Source organism: Quercus lobata, chromosome 10 (assembly GCF_001633185.2).
Source record: "Quercus lobata isolate SW786 chromosome 10, ValleyOak3.0 Primary Assembly, whole genome shotgun sequence".
Lineage (NCBI taxonomy): Eukaryota > Viridiplantae > Streptophyta > Magnoliopsida > Fagales > Fagaceae > Quercus > Quercus lobata.
The window spans coordinates 22306482-22330100 of record NC_044913.1 but is presented as its reverse complement, the minus strand read 5'-3'; the positions used below and the strand labels follow the sequence as shown (position 1 = coordinate 22330100).

The 23619-nt window shown below is 34.1% G+C and overlaps 1 protein-coding gene across 1 annotated transcript; it reads left to right on the top strand.

Annotated features, from left to right (window-relative positions):
* Positions 1-5827: 5827 nt before the first annotated feature.
* LOC115963446 (G patch domain-containing protein TGH) lies at positions 5828-23097 on the top strand. The gene is made up of 16 exons (XM_031082441.1): positions 5828-6194; positions 6997-7087; positions 7192-7286; positions 9163-9266; positions 12270-12331; positions 12418-12492; positions 12909-13060; positions 14311-14386; positions 14528-14614; positions 14760-14837; positions 16214-16358; positions 16712-17201; positions 17342-17605; positions 17695-17823; positions 18570-18785; positions 21946-23097. Exons 1-16 carry the CDS (start codon positions 6060-6062, stop codon positions 22729-22731), a joined length of 2985 nt encoding a protein of 994 aa, XP_030938301.1. The 5' UTR covers positions 5828-6059; the 3' UTR covers positions 22732-23097.
* The last annotated feature ends 522 nt before the right edge of the window (positions 23098-23619 follow it).

Here is a 23619-nt window from a genome sequence, read left to right as displayed (position 1 = left end):
ACTTTCAGCAAAAAAATTTCAATTTCAGTAAAATAAACAGATCACAAACGGACACTATGTTAGAATTAGATTTTGTGTCCATTTATGATTTATTTAGCCTTTTATTCAATTTTTTTTTTGAAAATGTGCTAAAATATACATATACTTTAAAATTGTGAAAAAAAAAATGAAATTTGTAAAAACTACACATAAAAGCCAAAACTAAAAAAGATGACTTAATAATTCAATGTCAATTGGACACTTTAAATCTTTGGATTGAAATCTTATAAACTCCCTACCATTTATGTTAGTTTTATATTTGTACGAGCATCAGGTCTACACCCAACCCATTAGCCCTTGTATGATTAAGAGGTCAGGGCCCAATGTCAAGTCTAGGCCTAACCCAAAATATCTCGTACAGTTAAGAGATCAGGGCCCAGTTTCAAGTCGAGCCCCATATTAAGTCGACAACAGGCCATCGATCCTCGATTGGTCAGGAATATATCTCAAAGTGATCCACCAATATGGAAAACCACCCTCTCATCATGACGAACCCACTAAGGGAAGTCTATAAATAAAGGCCGATGGTTAGAGGGGAAGGGGTTGGCATTATAGGGGAGGAACACATGAGAGAAGAGTGAGAAACAACCAAAGAGAGAAAGAAGGTTTCAACACATAGCTTGAGCCTTTTCAGGAAGCATATACACGGGGAAAAAAATACAAAGTGGGCCTTAAGGACTTTACCCTGGGCCATTAGATTGGCTCTAGGAGGTTTTCCCATTGTAGTAAATCCCATACCCATAAAAAACAAGTAAATTGGGAGTTTAACCCAAAACTTATAAGTATCTTGGGCCCTGGCACCACAAGATTTTAAGTGTTCATTTTTCTTAGTGTCTGTTTGAGAACAACTTATCTAACTTTTTGTTGAAAACTTTTTCTAAATACTGTAGATAAAATGTAAAATTTAAATAAAACAAGTATATAACTCATGTGAGATCCGCAAATAATATGAAAAATAAGCAATAAGGTAAGTTATAATTACATCCCAAACAAGCACTTAATGGAATTGAGGGAAATCTTGCTCCGTTCACCATTAGATTTCAAGCATCAAATGATAGAATTAGGTTCATCATCAACAGGCTTACCAAGTTGTCCCCTTATTTATGGGATCATTATTGTAGGGGAGTTAGGAGTGCTTAGGGTTGGCCCAAGTGTTTCGGAGGCCTAAGGCGAAATCTTCAAATGGGGTCTTTATGTTATCACTTAAATAATATTTAACTAGCATTTTATATAATAATTTTTTTTTTTAAATCCATTCTTTTTAATTTTTAATATGATTTTTTTTTAGAAAATGCTAAAGTTATAACAAATTTTACTACAAACTGGTGTTGTAATGAATGTGATCAATGACATGAGGCTTATGAAAAGACTAGAAATATTATAAAATTTACAACATGAGAATTACAAAGATATATCACCAATCACAAATATTCATTCAAAAATGCATTCAATAGTTTGTTGAAACCTACCTATCATATTCATTGTCACATCAAATTATAAAAGTTATGGAGACCACCATGCACTCTTGGTGCAGTGATCACTTCATAAGTATAAGTTCTTGTGGGATGTGGGGGGGCAATGACTGAAATTTAAGTCTCTAGAAGAGAGTTTCACACACATATACACATACATTAGGTTATAGTAGAATTTTTATCTTGTATAAAAATAATTAAATAAATAAAAGTTATGTAGTAAAATTTATAGTATTTTTAACATTTTTCTATTTAAATTACTTGTGATTAGTAACACGTCTATTTGTAAGACCTATTTATTTAAATTTGCCTTATCTCTATCTCCAGTATTACTTAATTCTTTGAGCCTTCTTAATTGTGACAAAAAATGTAAACTAAAATGTGTTAATATCTCCCAAAAATATTTATATATAACAAATTTTAAAAAATTGCCCCCAAATTTAGGGCCTTCTCTAGTAAGGGGACCCAGAGCAATGACCTAATTGTTCTAAGCCTAGGGTCGGCCCTGGGAGTGCTCATTGAGTATGCTTCACGAGTCGTGGATCCTAGGCCCAATAAGAAAACAAGGTGGTTCGATATACCATGCCTAGATCATATCCTCAAAGAAAGAAGGCTAGAAAGGGAAATGAAGGCCTAATTGGGAAGTGGCCCTTTCCATTCACTGAGGAGAGCTGATGAAGTTCATCTCACTACAAATAATCTTGGCCAAGGATGAATGACTGGTGAAACAGCCAAGGAGAAGATCGAACCCATAAATCCAGTTGAGGAACTAGATGAGGTGGCTTATAACCCAAGAAATGGTCACCTCAGCAATTAATTAGGTGTTCCCAACTAACCCATGTCGCATTTAATGCTGAATGACCAGATTAAATAGTGCTTTACATTAAAGAACTCCATTTTCATTATCAAAAGAGGGAAAGAGACACCTAATGGGATAAGTATCTTCTAATTCTTATCATGATAGCCCACTTTTGAAGGGAATAACTGAGTGTATAAATAGGACCTTCCCTCATACTTGAGGAGAATAGGAAAATTGAGGCAAGAGTGTGTAGAAATATCTAGAGAGTGCTTATACTTGTCTTTAGTTGCTTGTAACCTCAGCAATAGAATAATCATGTTGATAATCACTAAAATATTCATTTAGAGTTAGATTTTACTTGTTTAGATCTCCCATAGTGGATTGCCCTCCTGTTTTATAAATTAGTTGTGACGATTAGGGTATTAGTAGAGGCCTAGGCCCAAACTTAGTATTTTTAACCCTATTAATGATGTTCTCCATTTGTTTGGGGGGGGGGGGGTTATTTTGTGACAAAGTAGTTAGTTTTTCACAAATTCAAGAGTATATACAAGGAGTGTTTGGTTCACTTATAATGCTAGATCTCTAGGCCATTTTGGTTTTGCCAAATCTACTTACCCCTATGTTTGTTTTGATTACGAATCTAATAAGATTCCTAAAAATATGAGATTCTTATGTTTTCTTTATTCCTATGAACCTTATAAGAATTGTTTATTCTTCCCAAAAATATCCTTAGATTTGTAAAGACACTATCAAGTGTTTTATTTTGTTTTATTTTTACAAATAAATAATGAAAAATAAAAGATAAACGGTAATTCATGGCGTTTAACATTTCTAAATGACATGTATAATACAAAAATAATTATTTAAATTCTTGTTTTTAAAGAAAATCACGACATCACATGTCTTATCTATAAGAATTATAACATCCTTCACTTATAAATTTGCTTAAATTCGTAAAGACATTGCCATTTGCAAGTCTGGTATATATGTAATTATTTTATGCATGCATACTTTTTATTTGTCTATAATTAGCATAAACTAAAACTGATTTTTTCTATAATTTAATTTTTCTCTAACTAAGCCAAACATATAAATAGTTACATTCCCTAGTATCCAAATTGTTAGGTAACACATTCCTTGAAATCTGGATGTTAGGAGTAATATACATTCTCCCAAACCAAATTCCACCTAAAAGATTACCCCATGGTCTATACCATTTCATGGAATTGTTGACTCATAGAATCATGTTTTAGGAATGTTAACATTCCGATGTTTGTTTTAGTTACATTACCATCACATTCCAATAATGTAACATTCTTATGCTTGGTTGTTTGATAACATTCCTAACAATTATTAGAATGATTTTCTAATGTATCCTATGTATATCAATATTTAAAATGACTAAAGTAACTTCTAAGACCTTCAAAAATGACCTAAAGAGATGTTGGGGCAAGTGTGAGAGTCCCCGTGCCTAGCCTCAAACCTTCAAATTAACGTTTTTGGCATAACCTACGAGAATGGGTAGAATTGTGATAGTCTCTCAAGAGTGGAGGTTCTACTGATGTTATCATCCCCCTAAATTAAGAGTTTTTATATGGAATCATCACTTATTTAATTGGAAAAAAAAAAAAAAACAAACAAACAAACAAACAAAACTAGATGAATTGAAAAGTGCATATTTGTTGATGAATTTAAATTGTACATTTCTTTGATAGTAACAACAAATTACATTGTTTTGGTCCTAAATACAATCTAAAATAAAAGTACAAAACTCTGTTTCATAGTTACAATCAATAAAGAGAAAATTACAAGAAAGAACATAATCTATTAACCCTTTATCTAAGTTCAGAGGTTAGGTTACAGGATTGGAAAGGTGTTAGACACCCAACCTACTAGTAAAACCAATTTTTTAGACTTTAGTGGATAATAATTGTATCACATCATTCAAGAGTTTATATCATCAAATAGCATATGATTGCAAACATTGAAACAAGTAAGAGCATGATGAAACTCTATTCTAGCCATGCATAAAGTTGACATTGAAAGGATTGAAAGATATGGTGAATATGTGTGCGATGTGATAAACCCTAATCTAAGAGCATGTGAACATGTTATTTGAATTGAAAAACCCTAATCATACAAAAAGCTAAGAGCAACCTAGATCTAACATTTGAAGAACTATAAATAAAAGATATACTTTAATCCTAAATAGGTAGGGCATAATTAAAAAAAAAAAAAAAAGTTTAGAAATCTTACTGGCATGCATTAGCACTTTTAAGCACTCCAAGCAATAATTTATTTGTAGAAGTGGATTCATTAATACAAAGTTGGTAGCCTGGGACTCAGAGGTCCAAATTATCCCTTATAGCGAATTGAGAATAGGAGGTCCAAGACACTAAAGACAACTTCCTACTACTTACTCTAGAGAGTAGGGAGTCTAGGAACAAATGGAGAGAGAGGAAAAATCTTAGTTTATTAGGAAGCTTTGAGGATTTTTAGACTATTTTGGGGAGCTAGGGATGAGTCTCTAAGCGATGTGAGACTCTTAGAAATTTAAGTTTCTTGAATAAAAAAGTAAAAACGTGGGGAGTAAGTTGGATTGAAAAGGAAGGAAATCTGGTGAGGTTTTGGTCCAAGTGCAAGAAACCTATGGATTATGGCTAAAGGAGTATGAAGTATATTAAAAGGAAAATGTACTAGTAGGAAGCTTGACAATTGGGATAGAATCCCAATGGTAATAAGCAATAACGCCCTTTATAGTGTAGTGTTCGTGGTTTAAACCCAACACCCCTTAATAAATAAAAAGGTAAAGTATTATTTTGGTTTCTAAATTTTACTAAAAATTTGTTTTTTGCCCTTAAACTTTAAAAAATTCATTTATTTCATCTTAAAATTTATAAAAAGTTTTTTTTAATAGGTTAGAGACAAAAATATAAATAAAAAAGATTTTTTTTCTTCAATTGTTTAAGACCTAAATACATACATTTGGTAAAGTTTAATGACAAAAAAAAATAACATTTTCAATAGGGATGAGAAACGAACTTTAGAATAGTTAAGAGGGCCAAAATGGCCAAGTTTCACTGTTTGGCAAAATATGTATGGATTTACCATTGTTTGCAAAATAATTAGGGATCTACTAATTTTTTAAAACTCGAGTTTGTGAAACTTGAGTTTGCCATGTAAATCGAGTTTCACAAACTTGAGTTCCATGGAAAATTTTTGATGTAACTTGAGTTCTATAAAAAATAGCATGGCAAATTTAAAGACTATTTTTTTAAAGAACTCGAGTTTCTAGAACTTGAGTTACATGACAAACTTGAGTTTCAAAAAAGTGATAAATTACTAAATATTTCACAAACGTTAGTATATTGCTAAATATTAGGCCAAACAATAGTATACGACCATTTTGGCCCAGTTAAGAGATTAAAAAAAAAAAAAAAGGTGAGAAACAATTTTTTTAATAAAATAGTATTTTATCCAAAGAATGAAAAAAGAAAAAAGAAAAATAGCGCCCAATCAAAATCAAAGGTTGAGCTAAGCACTTCTGACTTCTCTATGCATGTAACCCTATCACTCCCCTTCCCTACTCCATGACTCTCTCCCTCTTTGCTCTGTTCTGCAATCATCAAATACTCACCACGCAAACCCCATAACCCGAAAGTTCGATCGTTAGGGTTAAATCAACCCCATCGAAATTCTCATATTCTTAATTTTTTCAACTTCAAAATTGTGATAAAGAAGTAGAAGAAATGGATTTGGACGAAGACGATTTCGTGTTCTTCGGAACACCGATAGAGCGCGAGGAAGAGATCACAAGCCGAAAGAAGAAAGCCGTGGCCGAAGCCTCCGGTCAACTCCGAACCCTCCCTGTTTGGAAACAAGAGGTACTAACTCCTACTTTTCCTTTTTTTTTTGGTCCTTCCTCTTTGTTTGGTTCCTAGGAAAGTGAGAAGAAACCAATTTATTTTCCATTTGAATATGAAAAACTGTTTACCTCTTGAAAATATGGAAGAAAAATTTGATGAATTGCTTAAAAAGAGTTTTTTGAGATTCAGCTATAAGTGATTTTAGTGATTTTCATGGGTAACACTGAAATGTGTTGTGAATTGGATTGAGTTCTATTTTGCATGGTGTAATTATGCTCAGTTTATAAGTAGTGGGTTAGGCTTGTTTTTGATGGTGCAGAATCATGATGTTCTTGCGTTGTTTTGATTTCTTATAGAATTAGGATTGCTTATTTGTGTTTTTACATAGTATTAGAGGCAAAATCTGATTTCTCAAAAGGGAGCAATTTAGAAGAAAAAAATGCAACAATCCTCACTGTTAATCAAACTTGTACGGGCAATTGATACCACCCACCAGAACCGGTTACCGGGTAATCCAGGGGCTTTTCACCCCTGTCGGGCTAAGCAGTTTATCCTCATGCCCAGGAGGTTCTGCCTACTTCTATATAAAATGCAATGCTGAATAATCAAACTCTTGTAGGACATTGAATCAAGCGTTGGATTTTGAATTGCATATACTTGGTCATATAGAATCTAGTTCTAATTTGAAGGTTATTACATTGCTTTAAATCATAGTAAAAAGATTATCCAAATGGTTCATGTTATGATTTTACAACAAATGGAGGTGACATGTCTTTACTAATGCTGGCCCACTATTATCTTGATTTGTTTTAATATTTAGGTTACAGATGAAGAAGGGAGGAGAAGATTTCATGGAGCATTTACTGGAGGGTTTTCTGCTGGTTATTATAATACTGTGGGATCGAAAGAGGGTATATTTTTACCTTCTGAATAAGGACAGTCATTTTTTTCTTCTTCTTAACTTTGAGACTCTGAGTATTAGTTAACATCTGAACTGTGTGAAACAAATGTGCAGGGTGGGCTCCACAGAAGTTTGTATCATCCCGTAAGAATAGAGCTGAAGTCAAGCAACAAAGCATTTTGAACTTTTTAGATGAAGATGAGAGAGCTGTATGTTTCATTTTGGATTTGTCAAGATAAATTTTTATTTATTTTTTTTGCATAGTAATGTTTCAATTAGGCTTTGTTTGATAGGGAGGATAGAGAAGTGAGAGAGAGAAAATGTAAGGAGTACGGAAAAAAAATGAAGGAATAGATATATACACACACACATACATGTCTTCATTATAGAGTTTGGTACGAGGGATAGAAAAGTGGAGAGAAAAAAAGCATTTTGTATTGAATCGATTTTAGTATACTATAGGAATAAGATTTTCAAATCACTACCTAAGAAAAAAGATTGTCAAATCACCTATGTAAGAAATTTTCTCTTCTATTTTCTTCCCATTTTGGGGAGATTAAAAATGATGGGCCTGGATAGAAAATAATCATCCCTCATTTTTTCCTTCTTTCTGCTTTTCTACTCTATCAAACAAGAGAAAATATCAATCCATCTTTTGAACTGCCAGTTTGGTCATAAAATGGCTCTTCCTTTTTGTACATGAAGTTAGGTATCCCATGTTCTATTTGTTCCTTTTTTTTTTTTGGGGGGGGGGGGGGGATTAGTAGATATATTCTAATTTTTGCATACCTAAGTTCATCTTATAAACAAAGAAGAAGAAGAAGAAATGGTTGACAACTGAAACCCACCCCCCCCCCCTCCCCCCCGGCGGCGGCCCCCTCCCTACAAAAAAAAGAGGCATGATTCTAAAAACTGGATTTTTATTTTTTTTATTTTTATGTAGCTCTACTAGCATCTCTTCGTGTTTCCAATGGAGATGTTTAGGGTTCAAATTTTCCCATCCCCAACTATTGAATTATCAAAAAGAATGTTAAGAGGAAAAATGACTATAAAAGTTTGAGTTCAAGTTACCAATGAGTCTTGCTCAAATTGCATCTCCTTCCCTTGTAAGTGTAATGTGGATGTTGAGATCATGGATTCAAGATCCCTGTGTACAACTTACCAATAAAAAAAAGTTTGGGTTTAAATTGTAGCATATACAAATTATACACACACGCACACACAGACATATGTATGTATGGATAAATAATGAACATGTATTGAATGAGTGCAAAAACCAAAAAGGGCGTGTTAATGTAGTATGCACGAGAAAAAAAAGTTTGTTACCCTAGTATACTCAAGGCATACGCAAGAAAACAAAAGTATACTTACTTCTAAAGTTTCATAACTCAACAAAATCCAACATAGATGAAAAAGAACAAATTGCAGCTATCCCTTTGTACAATTTTTTATTTTTGTATGTAATAATTTTTGGTTGTTGATTTGTTAACAAATGTGTATGTATTGTCAGTGTGAGACATGGCACAAACATTGAGTTGGCCTATGTAACGTTGTTGCATATCAATTTTCTAAGGTTTGGAACTTGCTAATGATGTACTAAACAATTTTTTTCATTTAGGTTGATTACAACGAACTGGTTGGTTCAATGACCAGTTTGACTCATGGTTGATCTTCAAATGGTTGGTCCGATGGTTCAATTCAGTTTTTAATTAAAAATGGTTAGTAAGGTATAACCATACCAGAGTTGGGGCTGGTTCATGAATGACCAGTTCAGCCACTGGTCCTTTTTAAAACAGCGATTTGATGATTGGAACTCATTTTTCTTATTCTCCTGTGGTATCTGTGTGTTGTGAATAGAGCACTTTCATTGACACATTGAAAGACTTAAATTTATAATTGATGATATGCAATCCATGGTTAGACACATCTAATTAGCAATTCTTTTACAGTGAATGTGGTCATAGCATTCAGGAAGTTATTTTGTTGAGACTATGGATTTATTATAAGACTCTGAATCACTTATAAAAAAAAAAATAATAATAAAAGACTGAAAGCTTTTTAACTCACATTGTTTTCACATTTTAGGATTTGGAAGGTCAATCTTTGGGGACATCAATGCAGTTTGATACATTTGGATTTACAGCGGGAGAACTTGCTCGTAAACAAGCTGAGAAGGAACAACAGCAAAGGTTAGATGTTAATTATATGTTTTTGGTGATAATTCATATCATGGAATCAAATTTTTAATTGATGCTTATCTATTTGTTAATCATGTTGACTTGCAAGAGTTTGAAACTTGTGATACCAGGGGTTAAGATAAATTCTGATGGGACTTGTAATTTTGAATATGTATGACCAATAAATAAAAACTCTGTTAATTGGATAAAACTAATTACACATAATGTGCTACATTGTTTTATAATATAGATGATCTAGTTAGGGTGAAAACATCTTAGGAAAAGTTTTTTTTCTAGAGTGATGATTTTAGCCCTTTTTTCCGTTGGCCGGTAATTACTCATGCACTCATTGGATTTGGAACCCATGACCTCACCCATAATGCTACAGTTAGGAGGAGTGGAGATGCCATTTTGCCCATGGCCTTGTTTGAATGCTTTCGGCTATCAAGTCTTAATCTCATTCTTTAATTGTAAGTTTAAAGTCTAAATTAAATTTGTAACTTAGGTGGTGTTGTTACCAGAGGAATGGAATATGTCAAATCAAGTGAGTCAGGTTGTTGTACTAGGTATGCCTTTTCAAGTAATAATAATATCTCCTGTTCACCAATGTTATTGTATTTTACAGACACAATTTGCTCAGCCATCTCATGTATTTCACATGAAAAAAAAACGTCTTGAGCTTGCATGAGCCAAATTGTATTTTTGATGTGGTCCAAGCTCTCTTTTGCCCAAAGCTATCACATAGAAAAGGCATATTTTTATTTTATTTTATTTTTATAGAGTAAACATGATAACTTGTTTATGAGATTATATTTCTTATAAAGTCAATAGGAATTAGCAATTGAGGTGGGTTTAAAATTCCAATATTTTTGTGAAAATAAATAGACTTTTGGAATTCTAAAATCTTATTAGGAGTGTTGTTAACAACCAGAACTTGTTTTTTTGAAGTAATAAAACTTCATTGAAAAATATAGAAATCATACTAAGGAACCAAAGCACACAGGCAGTGTGCTAAGGAAACAGCTAAACATAAAAAGCTATGGTGCATGGAAAGTACAACTATCAAGCAAATCGCCAGAGAGTTAAAAGTAATGTCTTTAACTCTTGTGTCATGTCCTTGGTGTTTTAATATCTTACTATTCCTTCTCTCTGCTGGGTTGTTGAGAGGGTCTACTGGTATATATTTCTCTTGGAAGAGTACATGGGGCGCTAAGGCGTTTTGGAAGTTTGCTTTCTTCACTTGGACAACTATGTTAGGAAAGATTTCTTTTGATCGGTAAGATAAGAAATTCATTGTAAAGAAAAACAGGACGAGGCCCAAGTACACAAGGGAGTATCCTATAGACACTCTAAAAGAAGAAATAAAACAAAAATTAACCAAGATACAATCTCTCCAAAAAGGCTAAAAGATCAGAATCTAAATCGAAAGAAGGTGAATTACCTTTTCGCCACTCAAATAGCATTCCCATAAGCTGTGACTTAAGTTCAATTATCTAATGTTCTTTGCCTTTGAGTTATGCATATTCCTTTATTTTCAAACAATAAGGAACAGCCCCCCAGATCTTTGATTGCATCTTTTTAGCACATAAGAGGAAAGCTTTTAATTGTAAATAATCTTTGGAAAATGATTTTTTATTCTTAATTTTTTTTTAGTATTGATTGGTGTTGTATGTGCAAAATTAGTAGTCAGTTGATTATCTTATACTCTATTGTTTGGGCCATCTTCTACTCCTTTGTTCGTTGGCAAGAGATTTTGGATTTGGTGTCTTGTGGTTATGGGTTAGCCTAAGAACATGATTTAGTGGCTTGCTTGCAAGTTGGCAAGGGGAGTTTGGTTGTCATGAAAGTATAAATGATTGGAATACTGTTCTTTAGTATGTAATGTGCATAATTTGGAGAGGAAGGAGTAGTAGGATCTTGATGGGCTTGACCGCTTGAGGTCCTTGGCATGAGAATAGGTTTTATTTATTTTTGAGAAAATTATACTTTTTCTATACCCTATTTTACACTTACCCCCTGAACTACAAGAATGCATGATCGACCCCTTAAACTAAAAACCGTATAACACTTTACCCCCTTTTGTCACTTTCTTAGTTAAGTTTAATGGAATGTAGCATTAAAAGACCAATTTACCCTCTACCGTCTGTTTGGATGGAGGGGTAAATTAGTTTTTTAATGCTAAATTCCGTTAGACTTAACCCCAAAACAGATAGTAGAAGGTTAAGTGTTACAGAGTTAGAACTTGTTGGGGGGGTGGGGGGGGTCAATTGTGCATTTCAATAGTTAAGGGGGCAAAGTGTAAAATGGGGTATAATTTTGGGTGGAAAAGTGTAATTTCCCCTTTATTTTTTAGTCTTTGAGATCTTTGTATGATTGGTTTTTATTTATTTATTTACTTTAGTTTTAAAATTTTTGAGAACTTTGTATGATGGGTTGACTGCTTTAGGCAGTATACATTCAGCGCACACACACAAATATATATATATATATATATATTTATATATATGTATGTATGTATGTATAATAATTTTTAATTTTTTATTTTACTTATTTTTTAATTAAAAATTTTTTGAGACCTGAACTACTGGTTGTATATGAGCTTCCTCCTTTTTATGATAAATTTACTTTTCTTTATAAAAAGAACTATTTTCTGTTAATTTGCATAAACTCTGGGAAGAAGATTGATGAATCAAAATTTGCTATATTTTTGTGACTGAGAAAACACATTATAGATCTTCACTTCAGAACCAAATGAAATCATTCCAAAAAGAAGTGTACCTTTATGAAGCGTTGCACTCCAATTTTTTTTTTGTTCCCATGCTCCGGTGAACACATATAAATAGTAAACATGATGATAAATGATTTAGTAAATGGACTTTTTTTTCTTTTCCTTTAGTTGTCTTTTGAAAGTTCCAAGTAATTGTTATATATTTCTTGATGCATGTTTATTTCATGAAGACAGCTTCGTGAAAGGTTTTTCTGGTTTGTTTATATTATGTTTGTCATGTATTGCAGGCCATCAGCGATTCCTGGACCTATCCCTGACGAATTAGTTCTTCCAGCCACAGAGTCTATTGGTTTGTTTCAGTTAATGTGGAATAATGTGTGCTAATGGTGTTTTTGATACAAATCCTGAATCTTATAGTTTGCTTTTTTTGATTAGGTGTAAAATTGCTGCTGAAGATGGGATGGCGACACGGTCACTCTATTAAGGATTCACGCCCTAATTCACTATATGGTATTTATTTCAAGATTTATTTAATTATTACTTTTAAATATTACTTTTTTATTCATTTCATCTGATGTTAGGCTTCTTTCGTAGCATGTGTCTTGATTCCTATATTTCTGCTTGAGCCTGGGGCTTAGAAATTAGAAATTAATATGTGGGTTGATGTACATACAGCCTGCCTTTATGTGTCTTACAGAATTCAGTTAGTATACTGCCTGTTTCGTTTGCTTTGCTGTTATTGGCTGAACGTTCATGCATAACAGATGCCAAGTAGACATTGATTCAGTTTTTTCTAAATTACAATGTGTTGATCATGGGAAATAACATCTGATTCTGCTTCTATTTTGTTGATTGCAATTTTTCCTAGTTTAAGTAGATTTCGGCACAAATGTATCTCACTCCATGTCTTTGTTATTTACTTATAGATGCTCGTAGAGAAGCTCGTAAGGCTTTCTTGGCATTTTCTTCTGATGATGCAAAAGCACAGCTAGCTGAGTCTGAGTCTGTTCAGGGCAACCTTGAAAGTATTACTGAGCAGCCTACTAATGATGATGTCCAGTCTTATCAAAGTACACCTGTGAGAAATCTTCCCACGGTCTTTTTAGTTCTTGATTCTACCTTTGAACCCTTATAAGTTATATAGATCAAATTGGATGATGTGTGATGGGTAACTCTTTTTGATTTTTTTTCTTCTCCATAAATTATGCCATAGATTTGCTCAAACTTATGTCCATTTATTGTTTTATTTTTGGTATGATTTAAAAAAAAAAAAAAATTGTGGGTTGACTTTCCAACACTATTAAGTTTTTGGAGCCCCAAAGAGGTTATGCTGCATGCGTTTAGAATTATTTCCTGGACCATAGCCCTGCTTTAGTATTCTATGATTGGTTTTTCAATGAATTGCAAGGTCATCCTAGAATAACTGTTTTAGTTAAGAATGTAGTTTATGGTAATTGGATTGTGATTATCTGGACTGACTAATAACTTTGTATTACCTTTTCTTTTTAAATTTTAATTCAAAAAACAAACACTAATATTGAAAAATTTAACCACTTTTCACCTGGAGATAACATTTGATGACTTTGGTTTCAATTTATTTTGCTCAAGATTTTTTAATTTTCCATGTATATCTTGGCAAATGATTACATCAAAGGTTTAGTATCATGTTCTGTTGCAATGCCATGGTTAATAATGTCTGTGTTAATTAACATAGACTGATATGCATTGAAATTCCATTACCTTCTGGAGAGTCAGAGACTTGATATGATTACTTTTCTATTTGCTGTCATTTGGATTAATAATTTTCTCCTTGTGTATTTTAAAATAATCATGTTGGAGTTGAACTCCTGGGTATAGAATATATTTCCGTTGTCTCAAACTGTGGTGGTATCAACTATCATGTATAAGAGCTTTGGGTTTTGGGCTGAGAGGTGGGGGTGCATATTTCTTTACTTTATATTTAAGAGTTGGGAAACAGTTGTCTTAATTATATTCTTGTTATCTGCAGAAAAAAATCTCATTCTTTTTTCCAATTTTTCTATGTCTGATCTGTTTTTTGACAATGCCCTGCTGGCTCGGCAGCTAACATCTGTTTATGTTGTCTTGTGCCACTTAGCTGGGTTCAATTCTCAGCCAGAACTTGAATATATTTACCTGATTTTCCAGGCAGAAAGTAAAAAATTATGTTATAATTAACAATCATTGGTTTTATCATCATTGTTGTTTAGTTTATGGATTCATTAGCTATTATCAGTTCTAAATGGATCCTCAAAAAAGTCCCTCTCAGTGGCAGTAAAAAATGTCTCTGACAACTTTTTCTTACTTCAGGTTTATGTGCGCAATCCAAAGCAGGACTTGTATGGTTTAGGTTTTGATCCTTATAAGCATGCTCCCGAGTTTAGGGGTATGTAATTTCTTAAAACATATTAGGTTGCTGCCAACTCTTTGATAGCTGCAGTGCAACTGTATCTTCACTACTTTTCAGTTTTTTTTTTTTATTATTTCTGTTTCTCTTTTTAATTGATTTTTCGTATAATGTACTCAGAAAAGAAAAGATCACGTATGTCTGGGAAAAGGGAGACGGGAAATAGAAAAGCGTACTCAACGAAAGATAACCTTTTTGGTTTCAAGTGTAAGATCTATCATCTGATTAATTGGTTAAACATGTCCTTGTTGGCTATGGTACTTATAGCTGTGTCTGTCTTTGATTCTTCTGTTTTGCTTTCATCGATTTCTTGTTTTGACGTTTATTTGACCTATTAAATTGAATTCATCAGCAGGAAATGTTGCTCCTGGTTTTGGCATTGGAGCACTTGAAGAATTTGATGCTGAAGATGAGGATGTCTATGCTGCTGGTTAGTTTTTCTTTGCTTTTAGATTAGCTTTATAAATTGTTTGTTTAGCTAATAGTCACTCAGTTTTACAGAGGTTTATGCAATGTTTTGAAACCTGTACCTGACCGGTTGATCCATCATATCAGAATGTCAATCCGTCTTAGTTTTGAACTGGGTAGCCCTATAAGTAATAACCAGAATGTTCTTTGTTATGATCTGCATGAATCAACTGTTGGACAAGGAAACTGCAGTACCATTGACCTTTCTCTTGATCAGGCCAATTTGCATTTCAATTTTGAAAAACTTCAAAATGAGTCGCATGGAGATCTGAAACTGTATTCTGAAGTCAAAATTTGAGGTCAAAGTGACCTGGCTACTTTTATTGCGAAGCTCTTTTTTAGTGGGGCATGTGGGTACGAAAAGGTTGTTTTAGAGTCCGATTGGAAAACAGTAATTAGTAAACTTTCTAAACCCCATACCTGTCTGACCCAAATAGAGGAAGTACTGAAAACTGAAAACTTGTTGAGTTCCTTGGTTAGGATTGGACATGAAAATTTCTCACATTCATTGAGAAGGAAACCATTTTGCTGATTGGTTGGCTGGAAATCATGATAATTTTCCACTAGGGATCACTAATTTTTCTTTCCCTTCTAATGGGCTGATTGGACATGCAATATTTCTCACATTCTCTGCCCTGTGTTTGTCTCATGTTTGTTGGGCTTAGCACACCTGCTGTATCCGCTTTGGCCATTTTGCATTCTTTTTTCTTATGTACACAACAATAGAAATATTCTATGATGTCACCAATAAGCTCTAAGAAGTACAGATACTTCATTTACTGGCTGTGTCATGTTATGATTTTTCAAAAATTGCTCGTGTTGCTGTGTCATACCCGTACTTGTACTAGTACCTGTGACTGTGTCCATGCTTCCTCAGTGCTATCTTTCCCTGTCATAATTAAGATCATCTCTTCTCGCTTTTAATGTTTCTGCTCATTTCATTGGGACTTGTCTCCAAATTAGGAATTTTTACCAGTTACAAAAGAGAAAAAGGTTTTAACTTTCATGTTTTATATGTGATAATATTTCACATAAGATAATTGTGTAATGTTGTATGGTATCTGATGTTGTTGATCAATCAGGTTTTGAAGTATTGCTCAGGATGCTGGCTGCTTTGTTTATTTATTTACTTTTTTTTTGTTGCTTTCTTTTTCCTTTTGAAATTTTATTATTATTATTATTTTCCAAAATTAGGAAAAGTGCTGCTTCTGAAAGTTGCCTGTCTGTGATGGGGCAAACAGTTCTTCTAGTTACATGTCCAGTCCTTCATTAATTTCACTTTTAGATTATACTAATGCACACAATCTAGTTTATCTGACTAAGAAATTTGCTTTTCAGGTTTTGACTTTGTGGATACTTATGTTCAAGAAGTTGAAGAGCCATCAAGGTTGATGACAGACAGTAAACCAAAGTTGCTTGCAAAGGAAACAGGTGTTCTGCCTGGCTTTAGAGTTGCATCAAATTCTGACTACCAGTTGGAACGGTAGTAGTAGTAGTTGTTTTTCTGTTCTTATTATTTTAATTTCATTATTTGTGGATTGATAGAATCTCAAGTCCCACAAATTTCTGATAATAACAGGTTAATTCTGGACCTTGAAATGGCCATGAAAGAGAGCCCATTGGCAATAACTGTAGTGTTATAATGTATACAACTGGATATAATGTCTTTCATTAGTAATAAATATCTGAAGTGTTATTATTTATTCTTAGTTTGTGGTGATTTTTAATTTAAACGTGATATTCTCTTTTCAAAAAAATGTAGTTACTTTCACTCATTTCTCTCTGTTTATCCCTTCCTCCAGGATTGTAACTGAGTCATTTTGAAAAATTCTTCAGGTTTGATCCTCCTGTGATTCCAAAAGATTTTGTACCCTGCCACAAATTTCCTGGTCCTCTTGAGACAAACTACAGGCTTGCTGATTCTCCTCCACCAGAGGTCCCTCCTCCAGAGGATAATAATCTGAAACTCTTAATTGAAGGGGTTGCAACTTTAGTAGCTCGATGTGGTAAATTATATGAGGATCTCTCCAAAGAAAAGAATCAGTCGAATCCATTATTTAATTTTCTTACTGGAGGAAATGGCCATGATTATTATGCAAGGAAGCTGTGGGAGGAGCGACAGAAGCGTACTGATCAAAGCAGGCAGCAAGTGGATGTGAAGCTGTCTTCAAGTATGCGGAAGATGACAGCAGAGAGCCGTGGTAAAATCTTAGGGGAAAGGCCTTTGGAAAGAAGCATTAAAGATTTGAGTTCATCTGTTGCTTCTGCAGAAGGCATTCAACTCCAATTCAATCTTTCAGATACATTTACTGAACCTGCATCGTCTGTGAGTTGCATCTTCCTTTTTATTCAACTCCAATTCATATTGGATTTCTTCCCCCTTTTTCATTTTTTTAGACCACTGCCTTATAATGGACTTTAGAGTGGAGAGTGTTGATTTTTTCCTTTCCTAACACTGGAATTTAGAGTGGGTTGCATGAAGCTGTGAAGCCTTTCAAAGATGATCCTGCAAAGCAAGAAAGATTTGAGCGGTTTCTCAAGGAAAAGTACCAAGGAGGGCTTCGCTCTACAGATTCTAGTGGATCTAGTAATATGTCTGAAGCATCACGTGCTCGTGAGAGATTAGACTTTGAGGCCGCAGCTGAAGCAATACAGAAAGGACAGTGGGGTAAAGAAAGCAAGCACTTTTCAGCAACTGGAGGAATGCAGTTCACTTCTGGCGGAGTAGAGGTATGTTTCAGGTTGTAAAATATTAGATTTATTTTATTTTATTTATTTAAAATTTTGTAGTGTCTGATTCAATTTTTCATTGGAAACAGCAAGCTAAAGGTACTGAAGCTGAAGATCTGATTACGAAGAAAATGTTTCCGAAACGAGAAGAACTTCAATGGCGTCCTGCACCTGTCCTATGCAAGCGCTTTGATCTCATTGATCCTTATATGGGGAAGGTAGTTTATTCTGTTTTCCTCCCTACAGTTCTGTTTCCTGATCTGCCTCATTCAAAGCTTTTCTTTTTACTCCCCAAACCCTGCCCCCTCCCTTTTTTTTTTTTTTTTTTTTTTCTGGAACACCTGTTTCTCCAAAAATCTCCCCTTTCTTTCTGTTTACTGGAAAGATAGTAAACAGATTTATTCTTTTCTGTTTCAGCATGGCTACAACTTTTTCTTTTTTGTCTTATTTATTTATTTATTATAAGTAAGAATAATTTTATTAAAAAAGGACTACTTCATGCATAAAAGGCACAAAGAAGCCAAAATAACATTGCAGAGCTGCTATATTATTTTGGTCTATTTAGATTTCTTGTTCAGCTATATTGGGAGGCATTATTTTTCTTTCTAGATAAGTTGGATTCTTGCAGGGGGTGGCACAGGAATATGGATAAGTTTCCTAACTAAATTGAGTTTTTTTCTTCCTCAACCCCCCTGCCTTTCTTCTCTTTTTCCCCAGCTATTGTAGTTTTGTTTTTGTTGGTTCTCTCTCTCTCTCTCTCTCTCGCTTGTATAGAGGGGGGCTTGTGATTCACTAAATTCAAATTTCTCTTTGGGATATTCATTCTTGTTTCACTTTTTGAATGGAAGTTCCATATGAGAGTACATACCACGTTTCCTCGTCACTGAAGGGGCATTATTGCCACTGTCATAAGTTTTGCTTCTCTGAATATTACATCAATTCAACATGCTTTTTCCATTTGCAGCCAGCACCAGCTCCACGGATGAGGAGCAAGATTGATACTCTTATTTTTACATCAGATTCGGCCAAAGAAACAAAAGTGGAAGAGACTATAATTGCAAATAGAGACTTCTCCATGCTTCAATCTGATGTTCAAGGAATAAGCCAAGATGTGGCTAACAAGGAAAATGAAGTTGAGGTAGAAGTCGAAAATGTTGAGAGGCCAGTTGACCTGTACAAGGTACTTTTAGTTCTGTCTTATTGTACTTGTTATTTAATTTTTAAAGTATTTTGGGCAACCCATTTAAAAAATATGGCCTGTTTATTACTTGTTGTTATATAAGTTTGCTTAAAATCTTTCTCCAACTAAATTTTCTGTTGATTTGGTGAAAACTATTTTAATGTAACAGACTGTTGGATTACAATCTCTCTCCAACTAATTTTTCTGTTGATTTGGTGAGAACTTTTATAACAAAACAAAATTTTTATAAAAAGCAATTTAAATCCAAGCACTAGAAGTTATAGAGGAGTTTTATAGATTACCCATTTCAATTTGCCATTTTTACAAGTCTTATAATAGTGAATAGTGGAATATTCTCCCAATTAGAAGTAAAAAAGATCAGGGATATCTGGGGATTGTGCTATTCCTCTTTCTTTCTTCCATCTCTCTGTCAAAATCCCAAAATGTCACATGACAACTAATAACTAAAACTGCAAGAAGACCTTAAGCAACAACAAGAAGACCATTGTTAGTTTTTTTTTTTTTTTGCCTTTTTTTTTTTTTGTTGGGGGGGGGGGGGGGGGAAGGGGTGTTTGGTGGGGATGTTCTAAACATGGATAATGGCTAATTTAACTTTTTTTTAGGAAATGACCAAAAGTTGCGACCATCTTACTTGGTTTTTGAGGCAGTTCAGCTTCATTACACCATTGGTGCTTATCAAATAAATTGGTAATTTATCTGTAATATTTTATTTTAACTGGTTAGCTATGAAAGAGGCTCTAGCCTGAGGCCCTTTATTTGGTTCTTAAATGTTGAGAACATCAGCTTGGATCTGATATTGGATGATTATAATTCTATTAATTTAAATTTTAGCTCAACTTTCTATGGAGATACCCGGTCATACCGGTCATACTTTTCTTTCTTCGTGCACCTATCTATATTATAGTTAGCTTGTAATAGAGTGCATGGATAATGGCTAATTTAAATTTTTTAGGAAATGACCAAAAGTTGCGACCATCTTACTTGGTTTTTGAGGCAGTTCGGCTTAATTACACCATTGGTGCTTATCATCCTCTGCAAGCATTAATTCTAAACATATCAATTCAGCTAAAAAGGGGTGTAAAAAAAAAAGCTTAACTTGTTAGCCAAATAAATTGGTAATTTATCTGTAATATTTTATTTTAACTGGTTAGCTATGAAAGAGGCTCTAGCCTGAGGCCCTTTATTTGGTTCTTAAATGTTGAGAACATCAGCTTGGATCTGATATTGGATGATTATAATTCTATTAATTTAACTTTTAGCTCAACTTTCTATGGAGATACCCGGTCATACTTTTCTTTCTTCGTGCACCTATCTACATTATACTTAGCTTGTAATAGAGTGCATTGTTGCACAATAACTTTGCCAATCTTTCTATGTATCTTTATTAGAGATTGATTGCATGCACCTGATGGTAGTGGGATAAATTTGCTCGATGGATTTGGTTTATGATATTCATTATGATGATATCACATACACTAGGGTCTTTATTATGCAAATTCTGAATTGCTATATCTGTCATACCTGAATTTACACAATTTTACTTGTCTCCATGGACTCGTCAGTTTGGAATGAGCTTCCTTGTCCATCTGTGTGGGTGTGTATTGGGGGTAGGGGGGGAGCGTGTGAATACCTGAATCCTTTACTCCCTTTATCAGTGTTGTTAAAAGCGCACTTAAGCTCAAAGCTCGAAGCCCCAAGGCTCCAGTGCTTTTTGCCTTAAAAGCTAAGCTCATTCAAAGAAGCATGCTTTAAGCGCGCTTTTTTGAGCTTTTTGAAAAAGCTCAAAGCACACTTTTTGGAGCTTTTTTATATTTTTCAAAAAAAAAAAAAAAAACCAAAACTGAATTAAAGCTATAGGATCTTGACATTAATGATATAAACCATTGATTTTGTATATTTTTAGTGTAAATTACTTATCAAATTTTTTTTTTTTTTTTTTTGACTATAACTTGTCCTAAAACCCAACCCACAACCTCCCAGATCTTCTCTATTTTTATTTTTTCTCCTTGAAACAGTAACCCACCTAGCTCCTTGGTACCAATTACCATGTTGCAATGTCATATTCTTAGCTCATTCATGGAAAAAAAAAGTATGATATAATATATGTGGTAATTGTTTAGTTACTTTAGTGGTTGCTTTTGAACATAGCAAACTAATTCTTCCAGAGTTATAGTCATTAAGTAATTAAATTATTAACTAATATTACTAATTAGTCATAGGGCATTATAGATATAGGAGATTTAAGAAAGGATATTACATGGAAGTACTGATATCTAGCTTATCCAAAAAAATAAAATGACTTGACTTGCAATTTTTGTGCTAAAATTACAAAAGTAGGGCATATCTAAATGTTATATGAATTATATAAAAAGTTTTATTTCAATTTTTATGATAATTTGATTGTTGCATTTCTCATTAATAATAATTTTAAAAAAATGTGCGCTTCACTTCAATTAGGCGTGCGCTTGCGCTTTGCGCTTAAGTGAGCCCCTTGCTTTTACCAACACTACCCTTTATGGTATGTTTGGAATAGAGGGAGATAGGGGGTAGAGGAGTACCCTTACCCTCTCCTCTCCCTCTATCCACAAGTAGGGTAAAAGGATGACTTCACATTATGTTTCCTGCCAATAGTAGATACACACTTTAATTATTGCTATAGAAATTGCCTTCATTTTTTTTCCCATGGTTGCATGAAAGCACAGCTCTAATTTTAATCCCAATGGATGATTAGACCAAGATAATAAAAATATTTTCTCTTGGTGGGTAGCTCTTGTAGTTCAGCCATGACTAGCTTATCTTCTCTGCTCAAAGTTTAGTCAACTTACAGTCCATAAAAAAAAATAATGGATACAGTCCTTACTTTTAGTACTGCTCACTTTTGACCAGCATGATATTCTGTCCAATGCCAACTTCCAAAGCAACTACTATATCTTTTGATAAATTCAACATATGTTCATGTTGACCTGAAGATTAGTTCAGTAGGTGTTCAACAATTGTGTTTGTCTCCCTGGTTCTGCTGTCATTCATTATATGACAAATAGACCATTTCCAGTGTTTCATTTGTTCTTGGGCATATTCCATGTGTACAATATGTGGTTACTTTTTATTTGTAGCAATTCTAACCATCTTCTTTGTGCAGGCTATTTTCTCTGATGATTCAGATGATGAAGGGGAAACCACCAGTCTTAACAAAGTTGAAAATCCAGAAAAAAAGATTGAAGCGGCTACTACAACATTAAACCGTTTAATTGCAGGTGACTTTTTGGAATCCTTGGGTAAAGAACTAGGCCTAGAGGTTCCCCCTGATCTGCCCCAGTCAACAAATATGGCCAAGACCTCTGCTTCACAAAAAGAAGCTGCTAATACCAATGTGGGAGATTCCAATATCCTTCCTGTTAAAAATAACCCTTCTTCCACCGTTTTTAGTGAGACTTTAAATCATGAGGTGCCTCACAACCGGAAGATTGCTATAGAGGGCAGGTCTGAGAAGAATGAAGTCATTCATGGTAAGTTGGCCAAAAGTGTTGGCATATATATGGAAACTGGTTCTACTGAGAATAACCTTGATAAAGTTGATTTAGAAAAGAGGGTCCATGAGGATAGCAAAGCTAAAACACCCTCAAGCCGTCACAAAAATTGGAACAGCAATTCATCATCAGAAGATGAAAGGAGCAGAAAGCAGTCTAGGCGACATCGGCGTAGAAGTGGTGATTCAGATAGTGATTCATCCAGTGATCATCGAGATCGTTACCGTTCTAGGTCAAAAGGGAGAAAGAAAGAATCCTCTCGAGAGAAAAGTGGTAGCAGCAGAAGACATTCAAAACATCATAAGCATAGAAGCAGGGATTCTCCAGGCAGATCTCGATATGATAGTGATAGAGAACATAGAGAAGCTAAGAGAGAGAAACGGAAAAAGAGGGATTGACATGAAGCTTCTGTTTCCTTACATTCAGAATCATACTATCTGTGGAAAAATATCAGATTAGAAATTTGCATAGAAAAAGCAGTAAATTGGAAAGTCATTCTGAATAGAGTTTTGTACAATAGCTTTGAGAGCAGCCTGCCATATCCTGTAGCTAAGTTGATGGGGATGCTTTGTAATATTGCACTGCTTCTGAAGCTTCTCTTTGAAATCAAAATTTTGTTGCTGAATTGAGATACAAGCTTCATAATTATGTTGTCTGAACATTGCATGAAATTTGTTTACACTTTAGTGCGAAGATTGATCTTTTTGAAACACCATTGTACAATTTACCTATCAATAGATTTACTTGCTTCGGGAGGTCACTAATCTACTCAAGTGCCTAATGATGCGTACATATTACCAAGAAAATTGTTGTTGTAGTGGTGTAATATAATTAACATGTTTATAATAAGAATTTGGTCATCTTCTCTCTCTCTAGCTGCGAGTCATTCCCAATGCTGGTGTACCCCTTCCTCAAGTCTTACACACCGGGTCCAATGATTTTTAGTGGCTGGAAAAATGGGAGAGATGCCTAAAGAGTTTAGGTTTAAGATTCTGGACTGGATTGTTTTTGATGAGCAGCTGCCATTGCAAGATTGCTTTAACGTGGCTCATGAAAATGCACACAATTTTTTTTTCCAAGGCTACAAGTAGTGTCGAGGGGATTGGGCCTGTGGGGAAGAGGCAATCGAGCTACATTTTCAGTATAATGGGTGAACTAGAAGAGTTCGGAAGTTAGCGAAACTGAAAACTAAGTTATGAAGTAGATGCAAATATGCTGCACAAGCATAAAGGGATCGCACATACGAAAGTCTTACACTGATGTCGATTTTTTCATTTCCATTTTTC

Coding starts and splice junctions, on each gene's coding strand:
- LOC115963446 (XM_031082441.1), top strand. CDS start 6,060: ATGGATTTGGACGAAGACGATTTCGTGTTCTTCGGAACACCGATAGAG. Junction 12,332..12,417: donor TCCAGCCACAGAGTCTATTG/GTTTGTTTCAGT, acceptor TTTTTTGATTAG/GTGTAAAATTGCTGCTGAAG. Junction 17,606..17,694: donor TCACTTCTGGCGGAGTAGAG/GTATGTTTCAGG, acceptor CATTGGAAACAG/CAAGCTAAAGGTACTGAAGC.